General features: G+C 48.2%; 1 protein-coding gene across 2 annotated transcripts in view; it reads left to right on the top strand.

Annotated features, from left to right (window-relative positions):
• Positions 1-25,540, top strand: part of SEMA6B (semaphorin 6B) — a 217,469-nt gene that overhangs the window by 151,404 nt on the left and 40,525 nt on the right. The window contains exons 4-6 of one of the 2 annotated variants that reach the window (XM_060232671.1): positions 11,373-11,433; positions 12,551-12,613; positions 24,232-24,333. In XM_060232671.1, the coding sequence (XP_060088654.1) occupies positions 11,373-11,433; positions 12,551-12,613; positions 24,232-24,333 (226 nt within the window). Of the gene's footprint in view, positions 1-11,372; positions 11,434-12,550; positions 12,614-24,231; positions 24,334-25,540 lie in introns of those variants that run through there. The other variant, XM_060232672.1, reaches the window with a different exon arrangement.

Here is a 25,540-nt window from a genome sequence, read left to right as displayed (position 1 = left end):
CCCCCACAACAGACACCCTGTGAGCAATGCTTCCTCTAAGCTGCAGTCTTTTGAGCAAACATTCTACTTTGTGAGCCGCTGGTATTAAAATTGCGAGCTACTGGCATTAAAGTTGTGAGCTACTGCATAAATTATTGTGCTCTGAGGTCATCCCTCCTAAGCTAAGACAAAAAATGTGTGAGCTGGAGGCTAAAAATCTGTGAGTCAGCTCATGCTAGCTCAGTTTTGAGGGAACACTGCCTGTGAGGTGGGTGGGGCTTAGAGAACTCTCATAGAAGCTGCCCTTTCAAGGACAACTCCTGCGACAACTATGTCTAACCCAAGGCAATTCCAGCAGATGCAAGTGGAGGTGTGGGGAATCAAACCCGGTTCTCCCAGATAAGAGTCCGCACACTTAACCACTACACCAAACTGGCTCTAATGGGCACCAAATGGGCTCTGTGGCATCACAGCCTTGTTGTAGCTCATTCCCTCCCCAAACTCTGCCCTCACCATACTCCCCCCCCAAAATCTCCAGATATCTCCCATCCTGGAGCTGGCAACTCTAGGCCTGGAGATCTCCCAGGCAACAGAACTCAGTTCCCCTGAAGAAAATGGCTGCTTTGGAGGATGGACTCTGTGACACTATGCCCTGTGCTCTCCAAACCCCTCCCTCTGCAGGCTACGCGCACAAACCTTACCAGCTATATTTGCTCCCCCCCCCTCCAGACTTTAGCTTCCTTCTGCCATGTGTTTTAGCCTCCAAATAAAGCCTGCCTCTGCCCTTCTTCCCTCAGTGTGTCACCTCAGGTTGCCAGCTCTGGGTTGGGAAATACCTGGTGTTTTTGGTGGGGTGGAGCCTGGGGAGGGGAGGAAACCTTAACAGGGTACAATGCCATGGAGTCCACCCCACAAAATCAGCCATTTTCCTCCAGAGAAGCTAATCTCTGTAGTCTGGAAATCGATTGTAATAGCAGGAGATTTCCAGGCCAACCTGGAGGTTGGCAACCCTGGTGCCATCTCCCCAATCTCTCCCCCCCTTAAAATACTGCCAATGACAGAGTGTCTCTGAGCATGGGCAGTGAGCAAAAAGAATGCTGTCAAAATGCCTCAAAGATTCTGAGCCCCTGGCTTATGTACGGATTTCTCTTCCGATTCTCTTCCCCCCACCGCCAGCAGGCTCTGAACATCATAAATCCCGTTCTGGGTACATAATTTTTATCTATTTATGTTTTTAATGGGACTTTTAAACTCCAGGCTACGCGCATCGGATGGCGGGGTAATGAAGCGGGGCTGCGCCATTTGTAAACAGTGTTGGAGTTCAGTGGGCCCGCAGCTTCCAGTAGCTGAGCAGAAGAGCTGTTTGAGCTTCCCTTTGTTGGGCTAAGTGAACATTTAGCTGCCTGCATCGGGTTGCCAACTTCCAGTTGGGGCCTGGCAGTCTCCTGTAATTACAGCTGATCTCCAGTCAACAGTGATCAGGACAAAATGGCTACTTTCGAAGGTGGACTCCAGGTGGGACTTGGGGATTGCCAAAATTACGGCTCATCTCCTGGCTACAGAGATCAGTTCCCCCCGGAGAAAAATGGATGCTTTGGGGGACGGGCTCTATATGGCATTGTACCCCACAGAGGTCCCTGTCCTCCCCAGGCTCCATCCCCAAATCTCCAGGAGCCTCCCAGTCTGGATCTGGCAACCCTACCCCCCATTCCCACCAATGAACAACAGAACCTGGCACCCCTAATCACACTTTACTGAGGACCAGGGTTGAATTCTAGCAGGAGCCCCTTTGCATATTAGGCCACACACCCTGATATAGCCAATCCTCCAAGAGCTTACAAAAAAAGGGGCCTTGTAAGCTCTTGGAGGATTGGCTACATCAGGGGTGTGTGGGCCTAATATGCAAAGGAGCAACTGCTAGAATTCTACCTCTGCTGAGGCCCCTCTTCCTCCCAAATCTGACCCTCTCTAGGCTCCACCATCAAAGTCTCCAGGAACTTCCTAACCCAGACTTGGCAAGCTCGCTGTTTAGTGGGGAGTTTTCAGTTTGGTGCCTGACCTTCAAAAGCTCAAAATGTTGAAGGTGTACGATTTTATTTTCATATATTTTAAAGCATCGGTATGCACTATTCAATTCCTGGCTCTTCATTTTTTCTTGTCTAGTTTGGTTGATGGTTTTAATAGATAGCTGCATTTAATAGATCCAGTAGGAGAAATTGGGGGGGGGGGGGGGGGGGGCGGGACAATCTCCTCCATGTCATGCCAGCAAATGACACCGCTTCCAGGACAAAACCAGAAGTGATGTCATTGCACCGGGGGCAATGCTTTCAGAGTTGCAGCGACATTCATCCACCTGTATGGTTATCGTACAGCTTGGGTGAATCCTTGCCCTGGCATGATAATATCACTTCTGGTTTCACACCAGAAGCAATGTCGTGGTGTTGGCGCAACATCAAGGAAATTGTCGTATTTTCCCCCAGTCAGCCTTTCAAGCGGTGGGGGGTGGGGGGGACGAGAGACCAAGGGCAGAAGGGTCCCTCGCTGTAGCCGGAGATCTGACCTCCTTGGATTCTTCCTTGAAAATTAGAGAGGAGATAAAATGTTCCAGTTTTATAGGCGAGTAATGGCAAAATATAGGGAAGCTAATGACATTTCTTCATTTATATTCCCATTTCTTTTCATTGTCCCAGTGAAAATAACAAATGGATTTAGGTTTTATTTTTTTTTTCCATTAGTGTGTTGAAACTAATGCTCATTTTCACAAGAAATGCCAAGCCGGTTGTTAACATCAGTAATGGTCCTCCAGGGCTGGTCCAGGATCTATTTTCAAAGCCTAGTTTTAGACTTCAATTGGTAGAAGAAAGGCAGGGCCTCAGAGCACGTACAGAGCGGCCCCTCCTCCCCGTTAAAGAACCAGAGGGTTGAGACAGATGCAGTGTTTCTGGTGGGGCTGTTCTCTATTTTATTTTTATAGACTTCATTTGGGTTGCCAAGTCCAGTTCAAGAAATATCTGGGGACTTTGGGGGTGGAGCCAGGAGAGTTTGGGGGTGGAGCCAGGAGACATTAGGGGTGGAGCCAAGTTCAAGGCTGTGACAAGCATAATGGAACTCTAAAGGGAGTTCTGGTCCTCACATTTAAAGGAACGGCACACCTTTTCAATGCCTTCCTTCCATAGGAAATAATGAAGGATAGGGGCACCTTCTTTTGAAGCTCATAGAATTGGACCCCCTGGTCCAATTGCTTTGAAACTTGGGGGGGGGATTTTGGGGAGAGGCACTAGATGCTATACTGAAAATTCAGTGCCTCTACCCCCAAAAACAGGCCCCCCAGAGCCCCAGATACCTGCGGATCAATTCTCCATGATTTTCTATGGGAATAAATCTCCATAGGGAATAATAGAGTTCCCAGCAGACATTTCCCTCTCCTCCCCCCGCTTTCTGACGGCCCTGAAGCGGGGGGAGGGCCTCCAAACCGGGGGATCCCTTGCCCCCACCTGGGGATTGGCAACCCTAACCTCATCCAGGAATATTTTTGTAGCAGGACCTCCTTTGCATATTAGGCCACACCCTCCTATTGCAGCCAATCCTCCTGGAGCTTCCAGTAGGCCCTGTACTAAGAGCCCTGTAAGGAATTCTAGCAGGACCTCCTTTGCATATTAGGCCACACACCCCTGATGTAGCCAATCCTCCTGGAGCCAGGGCCGGATCTAGGGAGGAGCAGAGGGGGTGCTTGCCCAGGGCGCTGCCAGAGGGGGGGCACCGAATTGGGTATGGAGTCCATTCTATTCTGTGGGCCCATAAAATAGAATGGGCCCATAAGGGGAGTGTCATTTTTTAATTTTGCCCCCCCCCCCTCAAAAAACATGTAGATCCGGTCCTGCCAGGAGCTTACAGGATTCTTAGTACAGGGCCTGCTGTACTATTGCACACACAAAAAAGCCCTGGTTACACCTTTCTCCCCAATGGGGACTCAAAACAGCTGACGTCATTCTCCTCCCCTCCATTTTATCTTCCCAACAACCCTGTGAAGTAGCATGGCCCAAGGTTACCCAGGGATCGTCCACATCAGAGTAGGGGTGTGAACACGAGTCGCCAGAGACTCTAACTAATCGCTACAATATGCTGCTGCCAAGATATTTCCCACAAAAGACAAGCGTGTTTTCCTTCTGAACATTAGAGCGGTTCCTCAGTGGAGCAGGCTTCCTCGGGAGGTGGAGGGTGCGCCTTCTTTGGAGGTTTTCAAACAAAGCCTAGATGGCCATCTGACAGCAATACTGATTCTGTGAACTCAGGCAGATCACAGGAAGGAGGACAGGAACGTAAGAACATAAGAGAAGCCATGTTGGATCAGGCCAATGGCCCATCCAGTCCAAAGCTCTGTCACACAGTGGCCAAAATACACACACACACACACACACTGTGTCTAATAGCCACTGATGGACCTCTGCTCCATATTTTTATCCAATCCCCTCTTGAAGCTGGCTATGCTTGTAGCCGCCACCATTTCCTGTGGCAGTGAATTCCACATGTTAATCACCCTTTGGGTGAAGAAGTACTTCCTTTTATCTGTTTTAACCTGACTGCTCAGCAATTTCATCGAATGCCCACGAGTTCTTGTATTGTGAGAAAGGGAGAAAAGTGCTTCTCTCTCTACCCTCTCCATCCCATGCATAATCTTGTAACCCTCTATCATGTCACCCCTCAGTCGACGTTTCTCCAAGCCAAAGAGCCCCATGCGTTTTAACCTTTCTTCATATGGAAAGTGTTCCAACCCTTTAATTATTCTAGTTGCCCTTTTCTGGACTTTTTCCAATGCTATAATATCCTTTTTGAGGTGCAGTGACCAGAATTGTACACAGTATTCCAAATGAGACCGCACCATCGATTTATAAAGGGGCATTATGATACTGGCTGATTTGCTTTCAGTTCCCTTCCTAATAATTCCCCGCATGGCGTTGGCCTTTTTTAATGCAATTGCACACTGTCTTGACATTTGACATTTTCAGTGAGTTATCTACCACAACCACAAGATCTCTCTCTTGGTCAGTCTCTGCCAGTTCACACCCCATCAACTTGTATTTGTAGCTGGGACTCTTGGCTCCAATGTGCATTACTTTGCACTTGGCCACATTGAACCTCATCTGCCACATTGACGCCCACTCACCCAGCCTCAACAGATCCCTTTGGAGTGCCTCACAATCCTCTCTGGTTCTCACCACCCTGAACAATTTAGTGTCATCTGCAAACTTAGCCACTTCACAGCTTACTCCCAACTCCAAATCATGTATGAACAAGTTAAAGAGCTTGGGACCCAGTACTGAGCCCTGTGGCACCCCACTGCTTACCGTCCTCCAATGCGAAGACTGCCCATTTATATTCACTCTCTGCTTCCTATTAATTAGCCAGTTTTTGATCCACAAGAGGACCTGTCCTTTTACTCCATGACTCTCGAGCTTACTAAGGAGCCTTTGATGAGGAACTTTATCAAAAGCTTTCTGGAAGTCAAGGTAAACAACATCTGTTGGGTCTCCTTTGTCCACATGCTTGTTCACCCCCTCGAAGAACTGTGACAGGTTAGTGAGGCAAGATCTTCCCTTACAGAACCCATGCTGACTCTTCCTCAATAACTTGTGTTCATCAACGTGCCTACTCATTCTGTCCTTGATAATTGTTTCTGCCAACTTTCCCGGTATTGAAGTCAGACTGACTGGCCTGTAATTTCCCGGATCTCCTCTGGAACCCTTTTTAAAGATGGGGGTGACATTTGCTACCTTCCAGTCCTCGGGAACGGAGGCAGATTTCAATGAAAGATTACATATTTTTGTCGGGAGACCCACAAGTTCAACTTTGAGTTCTTTCAGAACTCTCGGAGGTATGCCATCCAGACCTGGTGACTTATTAGTTTTTAATTCGTCAATCAGTTGTAGGACCTCCTCTCTTGTCACCTCAATCTGACTCAGGAAGGGTTGCATCAGGGCTTCATTCTTGTGGCCCCTTCTTACACGCCACTTTGACGTCAGGCCAATTTTGCCAGGGCTCCTGGAGAGGTTTTCCTTCCTCTTTTTTTTGCCATCTCCTGGGCTTGGAGTAGGTGTCACTGGGGGGAGTGTGTGTTGCGGGGAGGTTATTCGGAATTTCCTGCATTGTGTGTATGTGGGGGGGGGGGGGGCGGGAGTGGTTGGACTAGATGAGATCCCTTCCAACTCTATGATTCTATGATCCTGGTCTTCCTTCCTTCCTTGCAATCTTCTGGGCTTGGAGCAGGAGTCATTGGAGGGGGGAGTGTGTGTAGTGGGGAGGTTCTTGTGAATTTCCTGCATTGCGCTGATAGGTTGGACTAGATGAGGTCCCTTCCAATTCTATGATTCTACAATTCCTTCCGTGTAGCAGTGTTTGTCTCTTCGTCGAGACAATTGCTGGGTCAGCTCATACATTTTATCCTTGTTCTCAGGGCTTCAGGCTGTCTTCCCATCTTTATCTTAAATCATCACAAATTCTTTTCAGAGCTCATCCATCATTGTTATTTTTTTTTCCTGCAACAAAACACGCCGTTTGATGCAAAGCTGTATCCAAGATGGAAGAAAGGGTGACGTTACAGGTGCTAGCCAATCAGTGCTGCCCATTACCAGCTTTTGCTGTGTACTGGAAGAATTATTTCCTTCTATGCATTCAGTTCTGAGAAGAAAAATATCTCTTTTCAAGGGAAGCCACCAGCACTTGCCCATTAGAAAATACCTTTAAATGACTAAATCAATATCTTAAGCAAGCAGGCTGGAAATAAGCTACTTGAGCTCCTTTTGGATAGTGCCCAAATTAGCTCAGGCTTATTTTGAGCTCCACGTCTGATTGCGCTCCTGATCATATTGCTGGAAACTAGAGTTGCCAATCTCTAGGTGGGGGCAGGGGATACCCCAGTCTGGAGGCTCTCCCCCCGCTTCAGGGCCATCAGAAAGTGGGGGGATGTCTGCTGGGCACTCCATTATACTCTGTGGAGACCAATTCCCATAGGGTACAATGGAGGATTGGTCTGTGTGTATCTGGGGCTCTGTGAGGGGGCTGTTATTTGAGATAGAGGCACCAAATTTTCAGCATAGTATCCAATGCTTCTCCTCAAAAGACTCTCCAAGTTTCAAAAGGATTGGACCAGGGAGTCCAATTCTGTGAGCCCCCGAAGAAGGTGCTCGTATTCATTATTTTTAATGGAGGGAAGGCATTTAAAAGGTGTGTGGTCCCTTTAAATGTGATGGCCAGAACTCCCTTTGGAGTTCAATTATGCTTGTCACAACCTTGCTCCTGGCCATCACGTTTAAAGGAATCAGACACCTTTTAAATGCCTTCTCTCCATTTGGAATAATGAAGGATAGGGGCACCTTCTTTTGGGGCTCATAGAATTGGACCCCCAAGTCCAATCCATTTGAAACTTGGGGGGTATTTTGAGGAAAGGCACCAGATGCTCTGCTGAAAATTTGGTGCCTCTACCAAATTTGGTGCCTTCCATCCTTCTGAGGTCGGTAAAATGAGTACCCAGCTTGCTGGGGGGAAAGCGTAGATGACTGGGGAAGGCAGTGGCAAATCACGCTGTGAAAAAGACTGCCGTGAAAATGTCGTGATGCGAAGTCACCCCAGAGTCAGAAACGACTGGTGATTGCACAGGGGACTACTCTTACCTTTTACCCCTCTTTCTGATGATCCCGAAGCAGGGGAGGGCCTGCAAACCAGGGGATCCCCTGCCTCCAACTGGGGATTGGCAATCCCACAACACTCTGATTTTTGGGCAAACTCTATGGTTTTGAAGCAAAAAAAACCCCCAACAACCATAGAGTTTTTACCCCAAACCAGAGCATTGTCACACAACATTCTCCTCACCCCTGGAACACCCCCCCCCCAAAAAAAAAACCCTGCCGCGAGCGGCAAAGGGACCCGGCAATCTTGCTCAGAGCTGATCGTTTTAAATGCAGTTTTCCACATTCTATTGTTCTTCTGAGGTCATTGAAAATGTGCCGTGCCCTTAGCTAGAACCCAGAGGCACTGGGGAACTGCATTTCCCAGGAGTCTTTTAGTTTCGTCAAGGCCTAAGGAAGGTCACTGCTCCTGGCTAAGTTTCAGCAGAAAGGGGGCAGCTGCAACGATGGGGGGGAAGGCCCAGGACAAGGTTATTACAAGTTGAGCCTGAACTCCAGAGAGGCCCAGAGTTGGCTGGTAATTATCCTCCAAACTGAGAAAGCTGGAGCACCCCCTCCTGGCCAATAGCTGCTAACGCTGGTGTGTCGCAAACAAATGACCTAATGTGAGGCAAGCAAATAGAAGTGTTGAAGCTTGAAGAAGAGGACAACTTTCACCCCTGCCCCCAAAGCCCAGGTCATTAAACAAGCTGTACCAGCTTCAAATGTGCCAGTTGGTAAACATGAGCATATAGAGAAGCTAGCTGGACCATCCCAAAGACTCAGCAGATTCAGTGTTCTTATGGGGATGATCTGAGAACCGGGGTTTTTTTTGTAGCAGGAACTCCTTTGCATATTAGGCCACACACACCAATGTATCCAATCCTTCTGGAGCTTACAGGGCTCTTCTTACAGGGCCTACTGTAAGCTCCAGGTGGATTGGCTACATCAGGGGTGTGTGGCCTAATATGCAAAGGGAGTTCCTGCTACAAAAAAATGTCCTGCTGAGAACTCTGCTGATGCACAAATAAAGCACAAAACTTAATATCCCTCTCCCCCTCTGTCCAGTTACTTTGCTTCTGAATATTGCTTCTGAATATGGAAGTTCCATTTAGCTGTCGTGGCTAATAGGCTTCACTTCTTTAAATCCAATGTGGATCAGACCAAAGGTCTAGCCATACCTTTTCTGGCAGTGGCTAACATGATTCCCACAATTGTGACAGTGAGAGAGGGAGACTCACATTTCTAACATTGTAATGTTAAATGATTTTTCTAAGAGCCAGTTTGGTGTAGCGGTGAAGTGCATGGACTCTTATCTGGGAGAACCGGGTTTGATTCCCCACTCCTCCACTCGCAGCTGCTGGAGTAGCCTTGGGTCAGCCTTAGCTCTTGCAGAGATGTCCTTGAAAGGGCAGCTTCTGGGAGAGCTCTCTCAGCCCTACCTACCTCACAGGGTGTCTGTTGTGGGGGAGGATGATAAAGGAGATTGTAATCTGCTCTGAGACTCTGATTCAGAGAGAAGGGTGGGGTATAAATCTACTGTCTTCTTCTTCCAAATAAGGACAGGTTCATGGAGGATAGGTTGAACAATAGCCAAATGATAGCTAAATGAAACCTCCAGGTTCAGTAGAGTCTATCTCCAAATAACCTGCTATTGGCATTCTGTTAATCTTCTGTTGCCCCAGAACAGGAAGGAAGGCAGGAAGGAAGGAAGGAAGGAAGGAAGGAAGGAAGGAAGGAAGGAAGGAAGGAAGGAGAGAAAGAAAGAAAGAAAAGAAAGAAAGAAAGAAAGAAAGAAAGAAAGAAAGAAAGAAAGAAAGAAAGAAGAAAGAAAGAAAGAAAGAAAGAAAGAAAGGGGGAGGGAGGGGGAGGGAGGAGGAAGGAGGGAAGGAAGGAAGGAAGGAAGGAAGGAAGGAAGGAAGGAAGAAGAGAGAAGAAAGAAAGAAAGAAAGAAAGAAAGAAAGAAAGAAAGAAAGAAAGAAAGAAAGAAAGAAAGAAAGAAAGGGGGAGGGAGGGGGGAGGGAGGAAGGAGGAAGGAAGGAAGGAAGGAAGGAAGGAAGGAAGGAAGGAAGGAAGGAAGGAAGGAAGGAAGGAAGGAAAATAGATGGGGATGGAGAGAGGGCAAGAAAGCAATTTTAACTTTAAATGCATCCTCCAAGCCACTTGCTGGCTTGGCTTGATGAAGTGATTTAAAGAAACAAATGCCTTCTCCAAGCTGGCCGATGGGGCAGTGATTCAAGAGCCATGCCACATGTGTGAAAGAACCACAGTTTGGCCATCCCTGCCCCAGAACATCAGAGCAGAACCAACAGGTTGAAATTAAATCAAAAGAGTTTTCAGCTAAACATTAGGAAGAACTTCCTGACAGAGAAGTTCCTCAGTGGTGGGTTCTCCTTTGTTGGAGGTTTTTAAACAGAGGCTAGCTGGCTGTCTGACAGCAATGCAGATCATGAGAGGGCAGGAAGGGCTGCATCAGGGCTTCGTTCTCATGGCCCCTTCTTACATGCCCAGGGAAATACCAATCACCACTTCGGGGCCAAGCAGTAATTTTTCTGCAGGCCAGTTTGGCTAGGGATCCTAGTGGGGGGAGGATTTGCCTCCTTCTGGGCATGGATTTTATTATTTTAGATTGTCCTTCCTTATTACTATTATTTTATTATTTTAGATTGTCCTTAGATTTTATTATTTTAGATTGTCCTTCCTTCCTTCCTTCCTTCCTTCCTTCCTTCCTTCCTTCCTTCCTTCCTTCCTACCTACCTACCTACCTAAATCTGACTGTATTTTATTAACTGCATTTTATTATGAATTGTATTTATTGTAATCATGGTACACTCCATGTCTTGTGAGCCGCCCTAAGCCTGCCTTGGCGGGGAGGGCAGGATATAAATAAAAGTTTATTATTATTATGGAGCAGGAGTCTTCCCCGTGTGTGTGTGGGGGGGGGTTTTCTGAATTTCCTGCATTGTGCAGGGGGGGTTGGACTAGATGACCGTGGAGGTCCCTTCCAGCCCTATGATTCTTTGATATATTTTTATCTCATCTTTTTTCCGAGGAGCCCAGAGCAACATCCGTGGTCCCCCCCCCCCATTTTTTGAGTGGGGGCGGTTGCTTCTCTTCTTGCGAGTCTTTTCCATAAGGCAGGCTTATAAATATTTTGGTCAATCCATCAGTAAAAATAAAACTCTGAACTGCTATTGCTCAACGGAACCTCTGAGTTCAGGGGCAGTCTACCTCCGACGACCCAACGCTGCGGATGCGGAAGAGAAAAGGGTTTTTCACCTTCGAGCCCAGCTTACGGGCTTCCCGAAAGCAACTGCTAGATTCAGGATGATTAAACAGACTCTGAGGCGGATCTGTTTGGATGTTCTTGTGATGTAGAATTGGGGGAGAAGGTCAGAAGCAGAGCCCGCTCCCCTGTCAGACTGCCGGCTAATTTTGGGTGGCACCGATTGCGGACGGCCACGGCTCGAGACTCTTCCGACGCTTTGCACGAGAGAACAGCAGCTCCGTGTCCCGATGAGTCATGCCAGAACCGTTCGGAGCTTCTGAGTCGGCACTCTTGCGTTGCCAATTTAAAAGCCATCAGCCGACCGCAGGGATCTGCGTACGGAACCTGGAGCGCGCACAAATAAAGTCAGGCCACCCTCGGCTTTGTAATCCAAGAAGGAAGCTGCTCCCCGTCTTCTTCTCTCGCTCTGAATTTTGGTTTTTTGTCTTTCCTCCCCCTTCCAGGGATAACTTGTACCGTATAAGCCTGGAGCCTTCTACAGCTGGAGAGATGCGCTATCATCAGGTGAGTGCTGAGCGCTGCAGATGGCGCTCCCTGTGCCCCCAGCCCCTCCCACCATACACACACACATGGTTGTTTGCAGGGCTTTTTTTGTAGCAGGGACTCCTTTGCATATTAGCTTACAGCCCCCCCCCCCGACATAGCCAATCCTCCTGGAGCTGACAGTAGGCCCTGTACTAAGAGCCTTGTAAGCTCTTGGAGGATTGGCTACATCAGGGGTGTGTGGCCTGATATGCAAAGGAGTTCCTGCTACAAAAAAAAAGCCCTGGTTGTTTGGTGGGGCAAGCTTTTCTGATAAAGTGCGATTTTTAAAGTGTTCAGAAAAAAGTCTGTCCTCCAACAGCCCAGCGCAGCGAGGCAGGGCAGTCAGAGAGAGAGAGAGAGCAGCTGGTCCAAGATTGCCCAGCCGCAAAGAGGAATTGAGCCACAAACAGGAATTGAATCTCCCCAGTCAAGGCTGCAGCCACTATGCCAGCTGGAACTGCATTCCTGTGTGTTCCTGCTCAAAAAAAGCCCCTGCCTTGAATAAAGCGTTGTTGGTCTTTAAGGTGCCACTGGACTCAAACTTTGAAAAGAAGAGAGAAAAACTTATGGCAGGGGTTTGTCGGGAGTGGCGGATCGCACATGCGCCAATCCCAAAATGGATTTTCGGAAACATATCAACCTGGGTTGGGATACTTATCCTTCTGGAGATGTTACAGAAGTGTGGATTGCCAAATGTAGCTACAGTATTGTAAGCATGCCCATAGTGTGTGCATCATGCATTGAGCTGCACAAAGTTCACAGTAGTCTGTGCGGGGGGTGGTGGCAATACATGTTGGACCAATTTGGCTCCTTTTCCAAGCAGCACAGGCCGCCACGTGTATCAAAGACATAGAAAATATGTGCCCGAATACGTATCATGCGCACAGCCACACAAAGTTCCTGGGACTCGGGGGGGGGGGGGGGTGTCATTGGAAGGACAGGGACTCGAATTCGAAGCTACAGACCCTGGTAGAACGAGTGACATTTATCCAGCCCGAGCTAGAATGATCGGATAATTGGCTGCGTGTTTTTCAAGGCTGTGCGTTCAGTGCCTCGTTCTCCTTGACTCATCTCCCATTGTCTGGTTTTCATGCAGAAGCTGACGTGGAGGTCAAATCAGCATGATATCAACATCTGCCGCATGAAAGGAAAGCACGAGGTAAGCGCAGGTTAAGGCACCGGCTTGCAGCTGCCGAGGGAGGAGGGTGCCAGGGACGGCGTTCCAATTTTGCATATCCTCTGGTCGCAGTTTTGGGTTTATAAAAGAAACGACTCCCGAGGCATTTTGATTTTGCTCCAAGCAAAGGTGGGCGATGCAGCCTGAATACATTTTGCTCGTTCTGCAAACTTGGCCCTTTGGCGTCCTCAGGCCTGCCTCTTTGGCTGCAACCAGGGATGGGATTCTAGCTGGAGCTCCTTTGCATATTAGGCCGCACACCCCTGATGTAGCCAATCCTTCAGTAGCTTACGAGGTTCTTTTTTTGTAAGCTCTTGGAGGATTGGCTACATCAGGGGTGTATGTTGTCTAATATGCAAAGGAGCCCCTGCTAGAATTCCACCCCTGGCTTGCAATAGTTCTGTTGGTGCAAAACCTCTCAAGTTCTCCCTCCCCCCCAAAAAAGAAAGCAGTAGAAATCTTATTCAGTCCTCTCTCTGTCTCGGAGGGGAGGGGGTTGTTTCTGATGTTATGGAACCCACCCTCAGCCTGCTTGCAGAATGGGCGGGATATAAATTTAATAAAATAAAAATAAATGTGCCTCTATACTTGCAGCCTCAGGCCTGTAGCGATAAGCACTTGGAAGAATCTTTTTTTTAAAAAAAAATGCAGAGATGCTCTGCTGTACTTGGCAAGGGATTCAGCCAAGGATTCTGGCTGCTCTTTTTTGGGATGTGTGTGTGTGTGCACATGCTCATGTGACTGGAAGTCATGGCAACTTCTGGCAACCCTTAATGGGGCTCGGAGGTTTCAGAGAGGTGGCTTGCTTGCCTGCCTTTGCCTCCCAATCCTTGGAAGTCTCCCATCCAAGTACTTGGCCAGGGTCAGCCCTGTTTAGCTTCCAGGATCTGACAAGACCGGGCTTGCCTGGACTATCCAGGGCAGAGCAGGATTCCAGCTGATCTTGATGGTATGTTCCAAACAGGAGCTATGTTTAAATGAATGGTAGACCCTTCCTTCTAAGAACTCTGGGTAATGAATGGGGGTTCGCTCCCCCTCTCTTTTATCTTCGCAGCAATCCTAGATGGTAGGCTAGACAATTGACCCACGGTCGCCCCTTGAGGTTCATGGCCAACTGGGATTTGAACTCAGCTTTCCTCAAGCCTAGTCCAACACCCTCATGGCTATGCCACCCAGCTCAGCCCGCCTCCTAACATCATGATGCTCACCGTTTCCCCCTGGTGGCAGCAGGTGGCGATGCATGGCTGTCCACAGCTCTTCGCTCCTTTCATTCGTTTTCATCGTTGTTGCCCTTTCGCGCTGACCCAAATGCACTGATTGAATGCTGCCGAAAGAAAAATCCGTCTGCATGCAATGCTACATGCCGTTGTGTTCAAAATTATCTGTGCGATCTTTCGATCAGCGAGCAGGAATGCACGTGCGCATCAGTGAAACAACATTTTCATACTGTGTGTGTGTGTAATTGTACCCTTCAAACTTGCTCTTGAGAGCCAGCTTAATTATGTGCGCGGACTCTTTTCTGGGAGAACCAGGTTTGATTCTCCACTCCTCCACTTGCAGCTGCTGGAATGGCCTTGGGTCAAGGAGTTGTCCTTGAAAGGGCAGCTTCTGGGAGAGCTCTCTCAGCACCACCTACCTCACAGGATGTCTGTTGTGGGAGGGGGGAAGGTAAAGGAGAGTGCGACGGCTCTGAGACTCTTGAGATTCAGAGTATAGGGCGGGATATAAATCCAGTATCTTCTCCTCCTCCTCCTTTTGCTGTTTTTATTGGTGTGTGTAGAAGGGAGAAAATATGAAAAAGGCTGAGCTAAAATCAGTTTGAGAACTCATTGTTAGGCCATAATTAACAGAAAGAGCCAACTCTACTGCCAGAGTAATAAAGGAAGTGAACCAGGGATATCACCGGGAATGGGTTGGGGGGTTGCTGGCTGCTCCTAGAGATCTTTCTTCCAAGGGCAGGTTGTCACCCTGCCCCCAAGGTAATCTGCAGCTGATCTTCATGTCTGTGTGGTCCTGATCCACATGCTTCTTTGTAGTCCCACTCAGGGCTTTTTTTGTAGCAGGAACTCCTTTGCATATTAATCCACACCAGGCCCATAGCTACGGGGAGGCTAGGAAGGGCAGGCCACTCTGGTGTGGCCCTCGGGGATTGCTGGGCCAAACCAAGCCATGTGGCAGCCTCTCTGGGGCCTGGCTGGCCAGCAAGGATCGTGGGGCCCAGCCAGGCAGCCTCCCCAGGGCCAGGCAGGGATCACAGGCCCCAGATGGTCATGATAGATAACTCACTGAAAGTGTCAAGACAGTGTGCGTTTGCAATAAAAAAGGCCAATGCCATGCTGGGAATTATTAGGAAGGGAATTGAAAACAAATCAGCCAGTATCATAATGCCCCTGTATAAATCGATGGTGCGGTCTCATTTGGAGTACTGTGTGCAGTTCTGGTCGCCGCACCTCAAAAAGGATATTATAGCTTTAGAGAAGGTGCAGAGAAGGGCAACTAGAATGATTAAAGGGCTGGAGCACTTTCCCTATGAAGAAAGGTTGAAACGCTTGGGACTCTTTAGCTTGGAGAAACGTCGACTGCGGGGTGACATGATAGAGGTTTACAAGATAATGCATGGAATGGAGAAAGTAGAGAAAGAAGTACTTTTCTCCCTTTTTCACAATACAAGAACTCGTGGGCATTCGATGAAATTGCTGAGCAGACAGGTTAAGACGGATAAAAGGAAGTACTTCTTCACCCAAAGGGTGATTAACATGTGGAATTCACTGCCACAGGAGGTGGTGGCGGCCACAAGTATAGCCACCTTCAAGAGGGGTTTAGATAAAAATATGGAGCACAGGTCCATCAGTGGCTATTAGCCACAGTGTATGGAGCACAGGTCCATCAGTGGCTATTAGCCACAGTGTATGTGTGTATATAACATTTTTTGCCACTGTGTGACACAGAGTGTTGGACTTGATGGGCCGTTGGCCTGATCCAACATGGCTTCTCTTATGTTCTTATGTTCTTATGATGTACTGTGCGGCAGCCTCCCTGGAGCCTGGCTGGCCGGCCAGAATTGCTGCAGGGCCTGGAAAAGCTACTGTCACAGTTCAGTTTGCACTTGATTATCCCAGATGGTGTGGCCTAATATGCTAATATCAGGGGATGTGGTCTAATATGCTACTGAGTTCCTGCTGGGCTTTTTGTACAAAAAAGCCCTGGACGTAGGCATTTGCCTAGGGCGGTGGGCCGCGTGTGTGTGTCAGGTTAGGCTCTCCCCACATGACTTCAAATAGAAAAACAATTATTTGCATTAATTTTGCTGGCCTGAATCATTCTCCCTCGGCGGAGCACTGTTTTTTACGTTGATAATTTTTTATGGCCCGCGGATGATGTTATAAATATCCATATTTATTTATGGCCCTTGGCAGAAAAAAGGTTCCCCACCCCTGCTCTAGGAGGATTGGCTACATCAGGGGGTGTGTGGCTTAATATGCAAAGGGGTTCCTGCTACAGGAAAAAGCCCTGGTCGCACTGGATTGCAACCAAAGATTGAGAACAGCTTTTGTGGATCTCGCTCTGGAGTTTGCAAAGAAGCCCAAATCTTGAATTGATTTCGCATTTCTCTTTCTCTGCACTTATAGCCTATAGCCCGCTTCGGTTTTGCTTCTCTCTTGCACAGATTGGATCCATAATTCTTTATTTTTACACCCACTATTCGGTTTCCTCTCATCAATCCCCCCTCGCCATAGCACGCATGCCTTTTTTTCAAAGTTGCGTCAGCATTCTGCACACACACAGCGTCTCGATCACATCCATTTCATATACACCGTATGAATTGCATGCATGGGACATTAACAAGAATCGAAAAGCAGAGAAGCAAAATTTGGGGTAAAACTCTGCGCAAATCTGCCAAGACTAGAGACCTAGTAAGGAATGTTTGCTCATCTCAGCACGACGTGCGCTTCCTGCAGGTGCGAGGTGTCTGCACACATGACTCCCCAGCTGCAAACACCAGCCCCCTGAGATCCCGGGATCTTTTCGGCTCAGGTCCCGAGTCCCACCAGCCCCCCTGGGGAGCCCGGAGTGTTGCCACGCTCGCAGTCCGGGGAGGCGTTAATAGAATCTGGAAATTGGATTTCTCACCGATTATGAGATGTGTCTGTTCCGATCAACAGACCGGAAATAATTAATTACAAAACCAATTATACCAGCCTCCTAATAAATCACATTTGATATAAAATGTTTGCTGGGAGTTGAAAGGAGGGGAGCATGTGAAGCGTTGCTCGCAACTCCCAGCGGGGGGCCAGTGTGGACCACCCGGCAAAGTTCCCTGGGAAGAGGGGGACGGATGGGAGGGAAACAGAGCAGAGCTTAATTTGCAAAAGCACCCGCGCCCATGATTGACTGGCAGCCTTTCCTCCCATCGAAGGCGAATTGAGGATGGCTGCAGCGACTCAGTGACAAGTGTGCAGGGCTTTTTTTGTAGCAGGAGCTCCTTTGCATATTAGGCCACACCCCACTGATGTAGCCAATCCTCCAAAAGCTTACAGTGCTCTTAGTACAGGGTCTACTGTAACCTCCAGGAGGATTGGCTACATCAGTGGGGTGTGGTCTAATATGCAAAGGAATCCCTGCTACAAAAAAAACATGTGCTCAAAGCCCCCGTTTTCACTGTTATTGCTCTTGAATAATGGCCCCAAGGCCAATGCAGAACTTACTTGCACCACGGCTTTTTTAGTAGCAGGAACTCCTTTGCCTATTAGGCCAAACACCCCTGATGTAGCCAATCCTCCTGGAGCTTTACAATAGGCCCTGTATGAAGAGCCCTGTAAGCTCTTGGAAGATTGGCTACATCAGGGGTGTATGGCCTAATATGCAAAGGAGTTCCTTCTACAAAAAAAGCCCTATTTGCACCATTTCCCTTGGAGGCCCAAGACAAGGCCAAATATGTGTATTTTGGGGCTGCTTTGCTTTCCCTCTTGTTCCAAGGTTTGTCTTTTTGGGGGGGGGGGGGGCGGGTTATTGGAAATAAAAGCCAAAAAAATGGTACCAATGCACCAGCCAACTGGAGTGGCCCCAATGGAGGCGAGCATTTAGTAAGCATTTGGCTATTTGGCCTAGAGTTGCCAAGTTCCCAGCTTCCCATAGCGGGGGACTTTTGCGCGCACTTCACAATGACGTCGCCCAGAAGTGACGTCATCAAAATGGTGGCACCCGTGCGGGGCCACGCTAGGCATTTCCGGGAAAACTCTATGGTTTTCCCGGAAACACCTAGAGCAGCCCCACACAGGCGCTGCCATTTTGATGACGTCACTTCCGGGTGATGTCATCGTGCCAGCGATGTAGGGGGAGGTTCCCCCCTGCTGGCCCAATGTGGGCCGGCAAGTTGGGAACCTTCCGGGTGGGAGATTCCCCGCCTGGACCAGGGACTTGGCAGCCCTAATTTGGCCTTCCCCGAAACGTTCAGACATCGCACATATTTGCAAAAGGACCTTTGTAAACATACATGATTGATTTGACAGATTAAGCTACTCGATCATCTCTCCCCAGCATAGCAACCATGGGTGCTATGGCGCCCCCCTGCACCTTTCCAGATGCCCACAACATTTTTTTTAGAAAGTGAGTGCAGCCAGCTGGGGCTTCTGCCCAGCAGGGCTTTTGATTGGCTGTTGGAGATCTGATGGGCTGCACAAATTAAGACCAGGGCTTTTTTTCATAGCAGGAACTCCTTTGCATATTAGGCCACACACACACACACCCCTGATGTAGCCAATCCTCCAAGAGCTTGCAGGGCTCTTAGTCCAGGGCTTACTGTAAACTCCAGGAGGATTGGTTGCATCAGGGGGTGTGGCCTAATAAGCAAAGGAGTTCCTGCTAAGAAAAAAGTCCTATTAAAACGACATTGTTACAGCAGAAGCTGCCCCTACAGCATTTGTTTTATTCCCTTTCACACTCCTCTTTACTAATGTATTTTTTTAAAAAAAATATTCCTTATGTCCCCTGCCTGTGTGTGTGTGTGTGTGAGACTTTGCTTCCTGTCCTGTGTCAGCCCGTTTTGTGGCTGGCTTTGCCTCCGAATCCTCAGCCAGCTATTTTGTGGCATCTCTCACCACACATGTCAGAATCCCAACAGTGCCCACAAGAGCCGAAAGGCTGGAGACTTTGGTGCGGAGTTCTTTTCTGTTGCCTCGGAAAGTCAGACCAGAACCGATGGGTTGAAATTAAATCACAAGAGTTTTCAGCTAAACGTTAGAAAGACCTTTTTGACAGAGCGGTTCCTCGGTGGAACAGGCTTCCTCGGGAGGTGGTGGGCTCTCCTCCTTTGGAGGTTTTAAGCAGAGGCTAGATGGCCACCTGACAGCAATGCTGATTCTGTGAACTCAGGCAGATCATGAGAAGGAGGGCAGGAAGGGCTGCATCAAAGCTTAGTTCTCACAGCCTCTTCTTATATGCCCAGGGAAATGCTGATGGCCACTTTGGGGATCAGGAGGCATATTTTCTCCAGGCCAGTTTGGCCAGGGGTCCTGGAGGGTTTCTGCCATCTTCTGGGCATGGAGCAGGGGGGGTTACTGAGGATGTGGGGAGGAGTTATTTGTGAATTCCCTGGATTGTGCAGGGGGTTGGACTAGATGACCCTGGAGGCTCCAACTCTATGGTCGTTTTCACACTTAGCGTTTGCTACCGGTTTTCGCCATTATTCTAAATGAACAAGTTAAAAACCAAAAATTAACTTGGTGAGGATGAGTTTAGGATTTTCCTTTTTGCCATTGGTTGGAATGGTATAATCAGGGCTTTTTTTGTAGAAAAAGCCCAGCAGGAACTCATTTGCCTACTAGGCCACACCCCCTCATGCATCCCTCTGCATTCCTGCTCAAAAAAAGCCCTGGTTATAATGATTATTTCTGAAGCCGGAAATAGCCAGGGAATTTGCCTTCTGGGTGGTTTCCTCCCATTTAACCTCTCCTGCCCCTAATTCCTCTGGGAGGTTCAAGTCCAAAAAAAGCTAGTTTCACTTTCCAGACAACCACCACGCACTTGGCATGGCTGAATTCCCTGTTCTCTACAACAGGGCTAAGTCCTGGTGCCTCTTTTATTAGCAATGTGTTTGGGGATTGTTGCTTGCGTCATTGTTGTTGTTGTTTAAGCAAACAAATGCTGGCTATGGTTGCCAAAAACGAGGGTATCAGAAGGAAAAGAAAGGCAGCTACAGAGAATTTAAAAAACATTCAACCTCGCTCCCCCCCCCTTTCTCTGGCCTGCTCAGAAACCATGGAAACCATCTTGGGGGGGGGACTCAATTCTTGGATAGGAGTGGAGGAAGCCCAACAATAGCAACACAAAGGCCTGTTCTAGAGCAAGCGTGGGGGGGAGAAAGGGTGGCAGGTCCTTGTGCAGAGACGGCCTTGATCCAAACCTCATGGGTGGGTAGTACATGTGAAGGCATTTTTGCTGATGATGCAGGATAGGGGGTGGGGAGGTTATATGCTTTCCCCCTGCTCCCACCTGCACATTATTAGAGAGCTAATTGAGCCAGAGGTGATCCAGACGCTGCCCTTAGAAAAGAGGGATTCTACCACAAATTTGCACCTTTTTGCACGAGTGTTTTCACTGGCTTGGGAATGAAGTCTGGGAAAGTTTGGGGCCTGCAAATGTATACTAGCTTCCCAGCCAGGTTGTACCCACAGATTTGCAAAGGAGCCGATTTGCAAAAGCTGGTCGCCCAGAGCAGATGCCAGTTTGGGGTAGTGGTTAAGTGCGCAGACTCTTATCTGGGAGACACAGGTTTGATTCCCCACCCCTCCACTTGCTGCTGCTGGAATGGCTTTGGGTAGCCATAGCTATCGCAGGAGTTGTCCTTGAAAGGGCAGCTGCTCTGAGAGCCCTCTCAACCCCACCCACCTCACAGGGTGTCTATGGTAGGAGGAAAAGATAGAGGAGATTGTAAGCTGCTCTGAGTCTCTGATTCAGAGAGAAGGACAGGATATAAATCTGCAGTCTTCTTCTTCTTCTCTGCTCACCCGCAGCAAGCAGCCAATTGCCAGCTTCTTCTGGTTAAGGGGGAGGGGGGAGAAGGAAGCAGTATGGGATCTGAAAGTGTTGAATCCTTGAAATCAAGCAGCCCCAGTTTTCCCGCCATCCACCCTGCCATCCTAGCAGCTCTTGTAATAAACAGATCCACACAAACATAGCAGCAGCCTAGTTACCGAAATCCAGCTGTTGTTCTCAGGAGGCGAGAAAGTCCCTGGTTCGGATCTTACCACGCGCACGAGTTCATCACCACTTTTAAGCAAGTCCGCTTTAACCTTCTCATTGGCCAATCAGGGCTAAGAAGAGCAGCCTTTATATGCGTTCCGTTTTTAAACGTGTTATGGGTTGTTTTCGTCTCACCAGGAAAACACCAAGACAAGGGGTGGTCAGCAACAAGCAGGTTTATTTGGAATACATGATTGCAAGCATGGAGAGAAGGCACCCAAGATAGGTGCGGTCTCTGAGGTCTGGGATGCAACCCAGCTCAATTTAACGCTCCCGACACCACGTCCCCTATCTGTCCCTCTGACCAATCAGGCCCAACACGGAGGGCTCCCAATCTTAACCTATGACCGACGTTGTTTTCTTATTCTACCCTTATATGGACATTTCCCCCCCTGCGCCATGCATGGTTAATATACGCTGAAAAAGAAAAAATAGTCTTATTTGCAGACATAGCTTTTTAGCAAGATTTGGTACTTTCCGGTTGTTATAGATGAGCAATTGCTGGCAAGGCATTTTTACAGCCTAATCTGAGTACTTGCTGACATGGTCTGTATTATAGTCTTGGGCTTTTCTAAGGGACTTTCCTTAGGTGTGGTGCACAAGAGGCCTGTATTTACCCGTATCAAACGTATGCGGGAAGCACTTGCATCACTCCAAACTGCTGTATAAATTGCTGTTGCTGTTGAGAGCTGGTTCAGCAAAACAACACAAGAGTTCCGAGCGAGTTCACATCTCAGTCTATCAGCAACATGGGGGTAAATAGCACTGGCCAACCATACAAGGCTGTTGTAAGAGTTCCTCGAATACGGGCAGGCCCAACACATGGAAGTAGGCCATGTAGGCCTACAGGGCACAGCTAGGCGCCCCCTCCCCACACACCAGCTGGCGCAGCTCTGTCTCTTTCCCCCATCCGAGACTTGGGCGGATGAAAGAGGCGGCTCGGCCCTGCTCCCGGGCTGCCTTCCCTGCAGGAAAGGCAGCCTGAGAGCGAGGACGAGGCCCTGTGCCCATTCTTTTCCCTGTCCGGGATTCAGGCGGAGGAAAGAGGCCACACTGCACCACCCCCTCCCCACCATTTAAAGACCCCCGCCCATCAGCTAAGAGATGGTGGTCTTTAAATTGGAGAGGGGAGGCAGTTCGGCTGAAGCAGCTCCACCTCCCCCCCTCTTTTAAAGGGCACAGGGACGGGGGCGCGGGTGGGGCGGCCACCTGGGGCAGCAAAAACCCCAGCGCTGCCCCTGAATACAGGAGTTGGCTCCTACAGTCTTTTTCTATCAGGACAAGGGCATATCTGCCAGTGGAGAGGAGAGTCATGTTTGCCATTTCCACCTTCCCACTACCGGCACCAGACTGGAACCTTGCTATCTCTTGTAGCATTTAAGGGGATATAGGGTTTGCAGGGGGATGGCAGAAAAGTATCATACCACTGGAGGGTCCACTTGGAGATACACCAATCGAGTGTATGGACTCTCAACTCAACTCATGTTTGCCATTTCTGCCTTCCCACTACAGCACCAGACAGCAACCTTGGTATCTCCTGTAGCATTTAGGGGGATGTAGGGGATGCGGGGGGAAGGCAGAAAACTATCATACCATCAGAGGGCTTACTTGGAGATACACCAGGGACGGTGGCTGAGTGGTAGAGCATCTGCTTGGTAAGCAGAAGGTCCCAGGTTCAATCCCTGGCATCTCCAAAAAAGGGTCCAGGCAAATAGGTGTGAAAAACCTCAGCTTGAGACCCTGGAGAGCCGCTGCCAGTCTGAGTAGACAAGACTGACTTTGATGGACCAAGGGTCTGATTCAGTAGAAGGCAGCTTCATATGTCATATGTCCATGACCAGTCGAGTGTATGGACAGTCAACTCATGTATAAATGCTACAAATTTATCTATAAATTCAGAGAGCCACTGTGGTATCGCCATTCAAACAGGAGTCCCCAGCCTTCTGGAGGCTGTGGGCATCTCCGGGATTTTTAAGAGGGGGTGGTGAACACGACCTCAAAATGGCTGCCTTCAGATGAACAGCCAAACACAATTCCTCCCTTCTCGTACCTCCTGTGAACAAAGAAACCCTAAAGAGGAAATGGAGCCCCACACTAAGGAAGGCCCAGTCGCTTTCCAGCCCTCCTAGTCCTGCGGTGGAAAATCCTTTCATTTGAGTGGAGGAAAGCAATAAGAACATAAGAGAAGCCATGTTGGATCAGGTCAGTGGCCCATCCAGTCCAACACTCTGTGTCACACAGTGGCCAAAAAACTCAAGTGCCATCAGGAGGCCCACCAGTGAGGCCAGGACACTAGAAGTCCTCACACTGTTGTCCCTCCCAAGCACCAAGAATACAGAGCATCACTTGCTTCAATCAGAGAGTTCCAACGATAATAAGTCATGACTTACAATGGCACCATCTACCTTCTGAAAAGCTTGGCAAGCACCAAAGGAAGTACTGGCAAGCACCATGGTACCCATGGGCACTACCCTGGGGAGCACTGGGTTGGAGTGTTGGGAAAGGACCTTGCAGACCTGAGTTTGAATCCCTTCTCAGTCGCAAAGCTCACTGGTTGATCTTGGGCCGGTTGCATTCTTTGAGCCCAAAATAACTCACAGGGACTTCATGGGATGTGGAAACCTTGTCAGCTGACCCAGGGCTTCTTTTTTTTAAGAACAAGCCCAGTGAGAACTCATTTGCATAGTTGGCCACACCCCCTGATGTCACCATTGTTTCACACAAGGCTTTTTTGTAAACAAAGCCTGGCAGGAACTCATTTGCATATTAGGGCACACCTCCTTATGCCAAGCCAGCTGGAACTGTGTTCCTGTGTGTTCCAGCTCAAAAAAACCCCTGAGCTTACCTATACTTTTCTAGAGGAGCATTGGGATAAGAGTGTCTACGGCGTTTCTGCGTTCTCATTTTCCTGTCTTGTAAGTCCTTGTTTCTTTGATAGTTTTCTCCTGTTCTGCATGTGTTTTGTTCCATCTGATGGCCAATTCAATATTACACTGGTTTGTGTCTGGCCTAAAACCCTGCAGTTTAAATCTGCAAGGAGATATGCTGGACATAAATGAGTGTAATATTGAATTGACCACCAGAGGGAGCAAAACATGTGTAGAACAGGAAAAACCCATCAAAGAAACAGGAACTTACAACAGAGGAAAATGGGAATGCAAAAAAGCCCATGGCTAGGAGAACGGTGGCCTGATTTATGGAGTGAAGAAAGATCAGGAAGGTGTTATCTGAGTTAGGGGCAGAATTTCTTGAAGGTCCTCTCTGTTCCAGACCTGGGTTCAAGAGACAGCAGCATATCATCTCTGCAGAAGAGTATCCCCTTGCTTTCTGGTTCTCATTGCTTGTCTTCTCCTTCCCAGGCAGAATGTCGGAATTTTATCAAAGTTCTCCTCCTCCGCAATGACAACATGCTTTTTGTGTGTGGCACCAATGCCTTCAACCCAGTCTGTGCCAACTATAGTGTGAGTACCTGAATCTCACCCACACTGGCTCACTCAGCATTGAAATTTTTCAGACAAGGAAAGGAATTAAATGGGGCAAAAATTCAGCTTCCTAATATAAGACCAGAGCAGAGACTCATACAGGTGTGCAGCAGGGCAGCTTCCTTTGAGAGCTAGCAATTCAGCCACCCCATGAATGACTGAAGCATCCAGTCACACACTAAAAAAACTGGAAAAAAACAGCTGAATGTCCCTGGGCCAAGGGAGGCCAGATTGAAGGCCACCCGGGATCGGGCCTTCTCTGTCGCAGCTCCACTGCTGTGGAATCAACTCCCTGAGGAGGTGAGGGCCCTACGATGCTTAGATCAATTCCGTAGGGCCTGTAAGACCCACCTTTTCAAGATAGCCTTCAACTAATGACAAGCTAGGAAATGCTGCTGAAAATGCTTTTAGTTACTGAATTCCACTGAAGATCTAATGTTTATAACGCCACATTGTTAATGTTAATTTTAATAATTTGTAATTTGTTTTAACCATGATTTATAAGTATAATTGATGTACAGTGTATTTTATGTTGTGAGCCACCCTGAGCCTGCCTCGGCGGGGAGGGCGGGATAGAAATAAAAAATTATTATTATTATTATTATTATTATTATTATTATTATTATTATTATTATTATTATTATTATTACTACTACTACTATGCAACAGAATTATCCCACTCACAGTGGAGGTTAGCCCAGATCTGTGACTCATGCAGAGATGCAGCAGGCAGCCTCCTTTGTGGATATTTAAGATGCTTTGGAAAATTAGGGTTTTTCTGCATTCTCATTTTCCTCACTTCTAAGTTCTTGTTTCTGGGAGGGGGGTGGTGTTCCACAAGCTTTTTGCTCCCTCTGCAGGCCGATTCAATATTATACCAGTTTATGTCTGCAGGGAGATATGCTAAACAGGTGTAATATCAACAAAGGGAGCAAAACATATGCAGAATGGGAGGGAGGGATCTCGAAGCAAAGAAAATGAGAATGCCCCAAAGCCCCTATTTTTAGATGCAAAAAAAAAGTCTATTCATATTTGAGTAATCAGAATATCATGATTTCTGCATGCACCAAATTTAAGTTTATGGTTGGGGTTGGACACACCTGTCAAGCAGAGGTGATATCTGAGCACCTACAGGGATTGCAAGCACACTTAGGATTGTTCCATGGTATTGCCTTCCCCAGGGGTG

This window comes from Heteronotia binoei, chromosome 2, assembly GCF_032191835.1.
Source record: "Heteronotia binoei isolate CCM8104 ecotype False Entrance Well chromosome 2, APGP_CSIRO_Hbin_v1, whole genome shotgun sequence".
In the NCBI taxonomy this organism is placed as follows: domain Eukaryota; kingdom Metazoa; phylum Chordata; class Lepidosauria; order Squamata; family Gekkonidae; genus Heteronotia; species Heteronotia binoei.
Note: the sequence above shows the minus strand (reverse complement) of the source record. Positions and strands in the feature narration are given on the sequence as shown.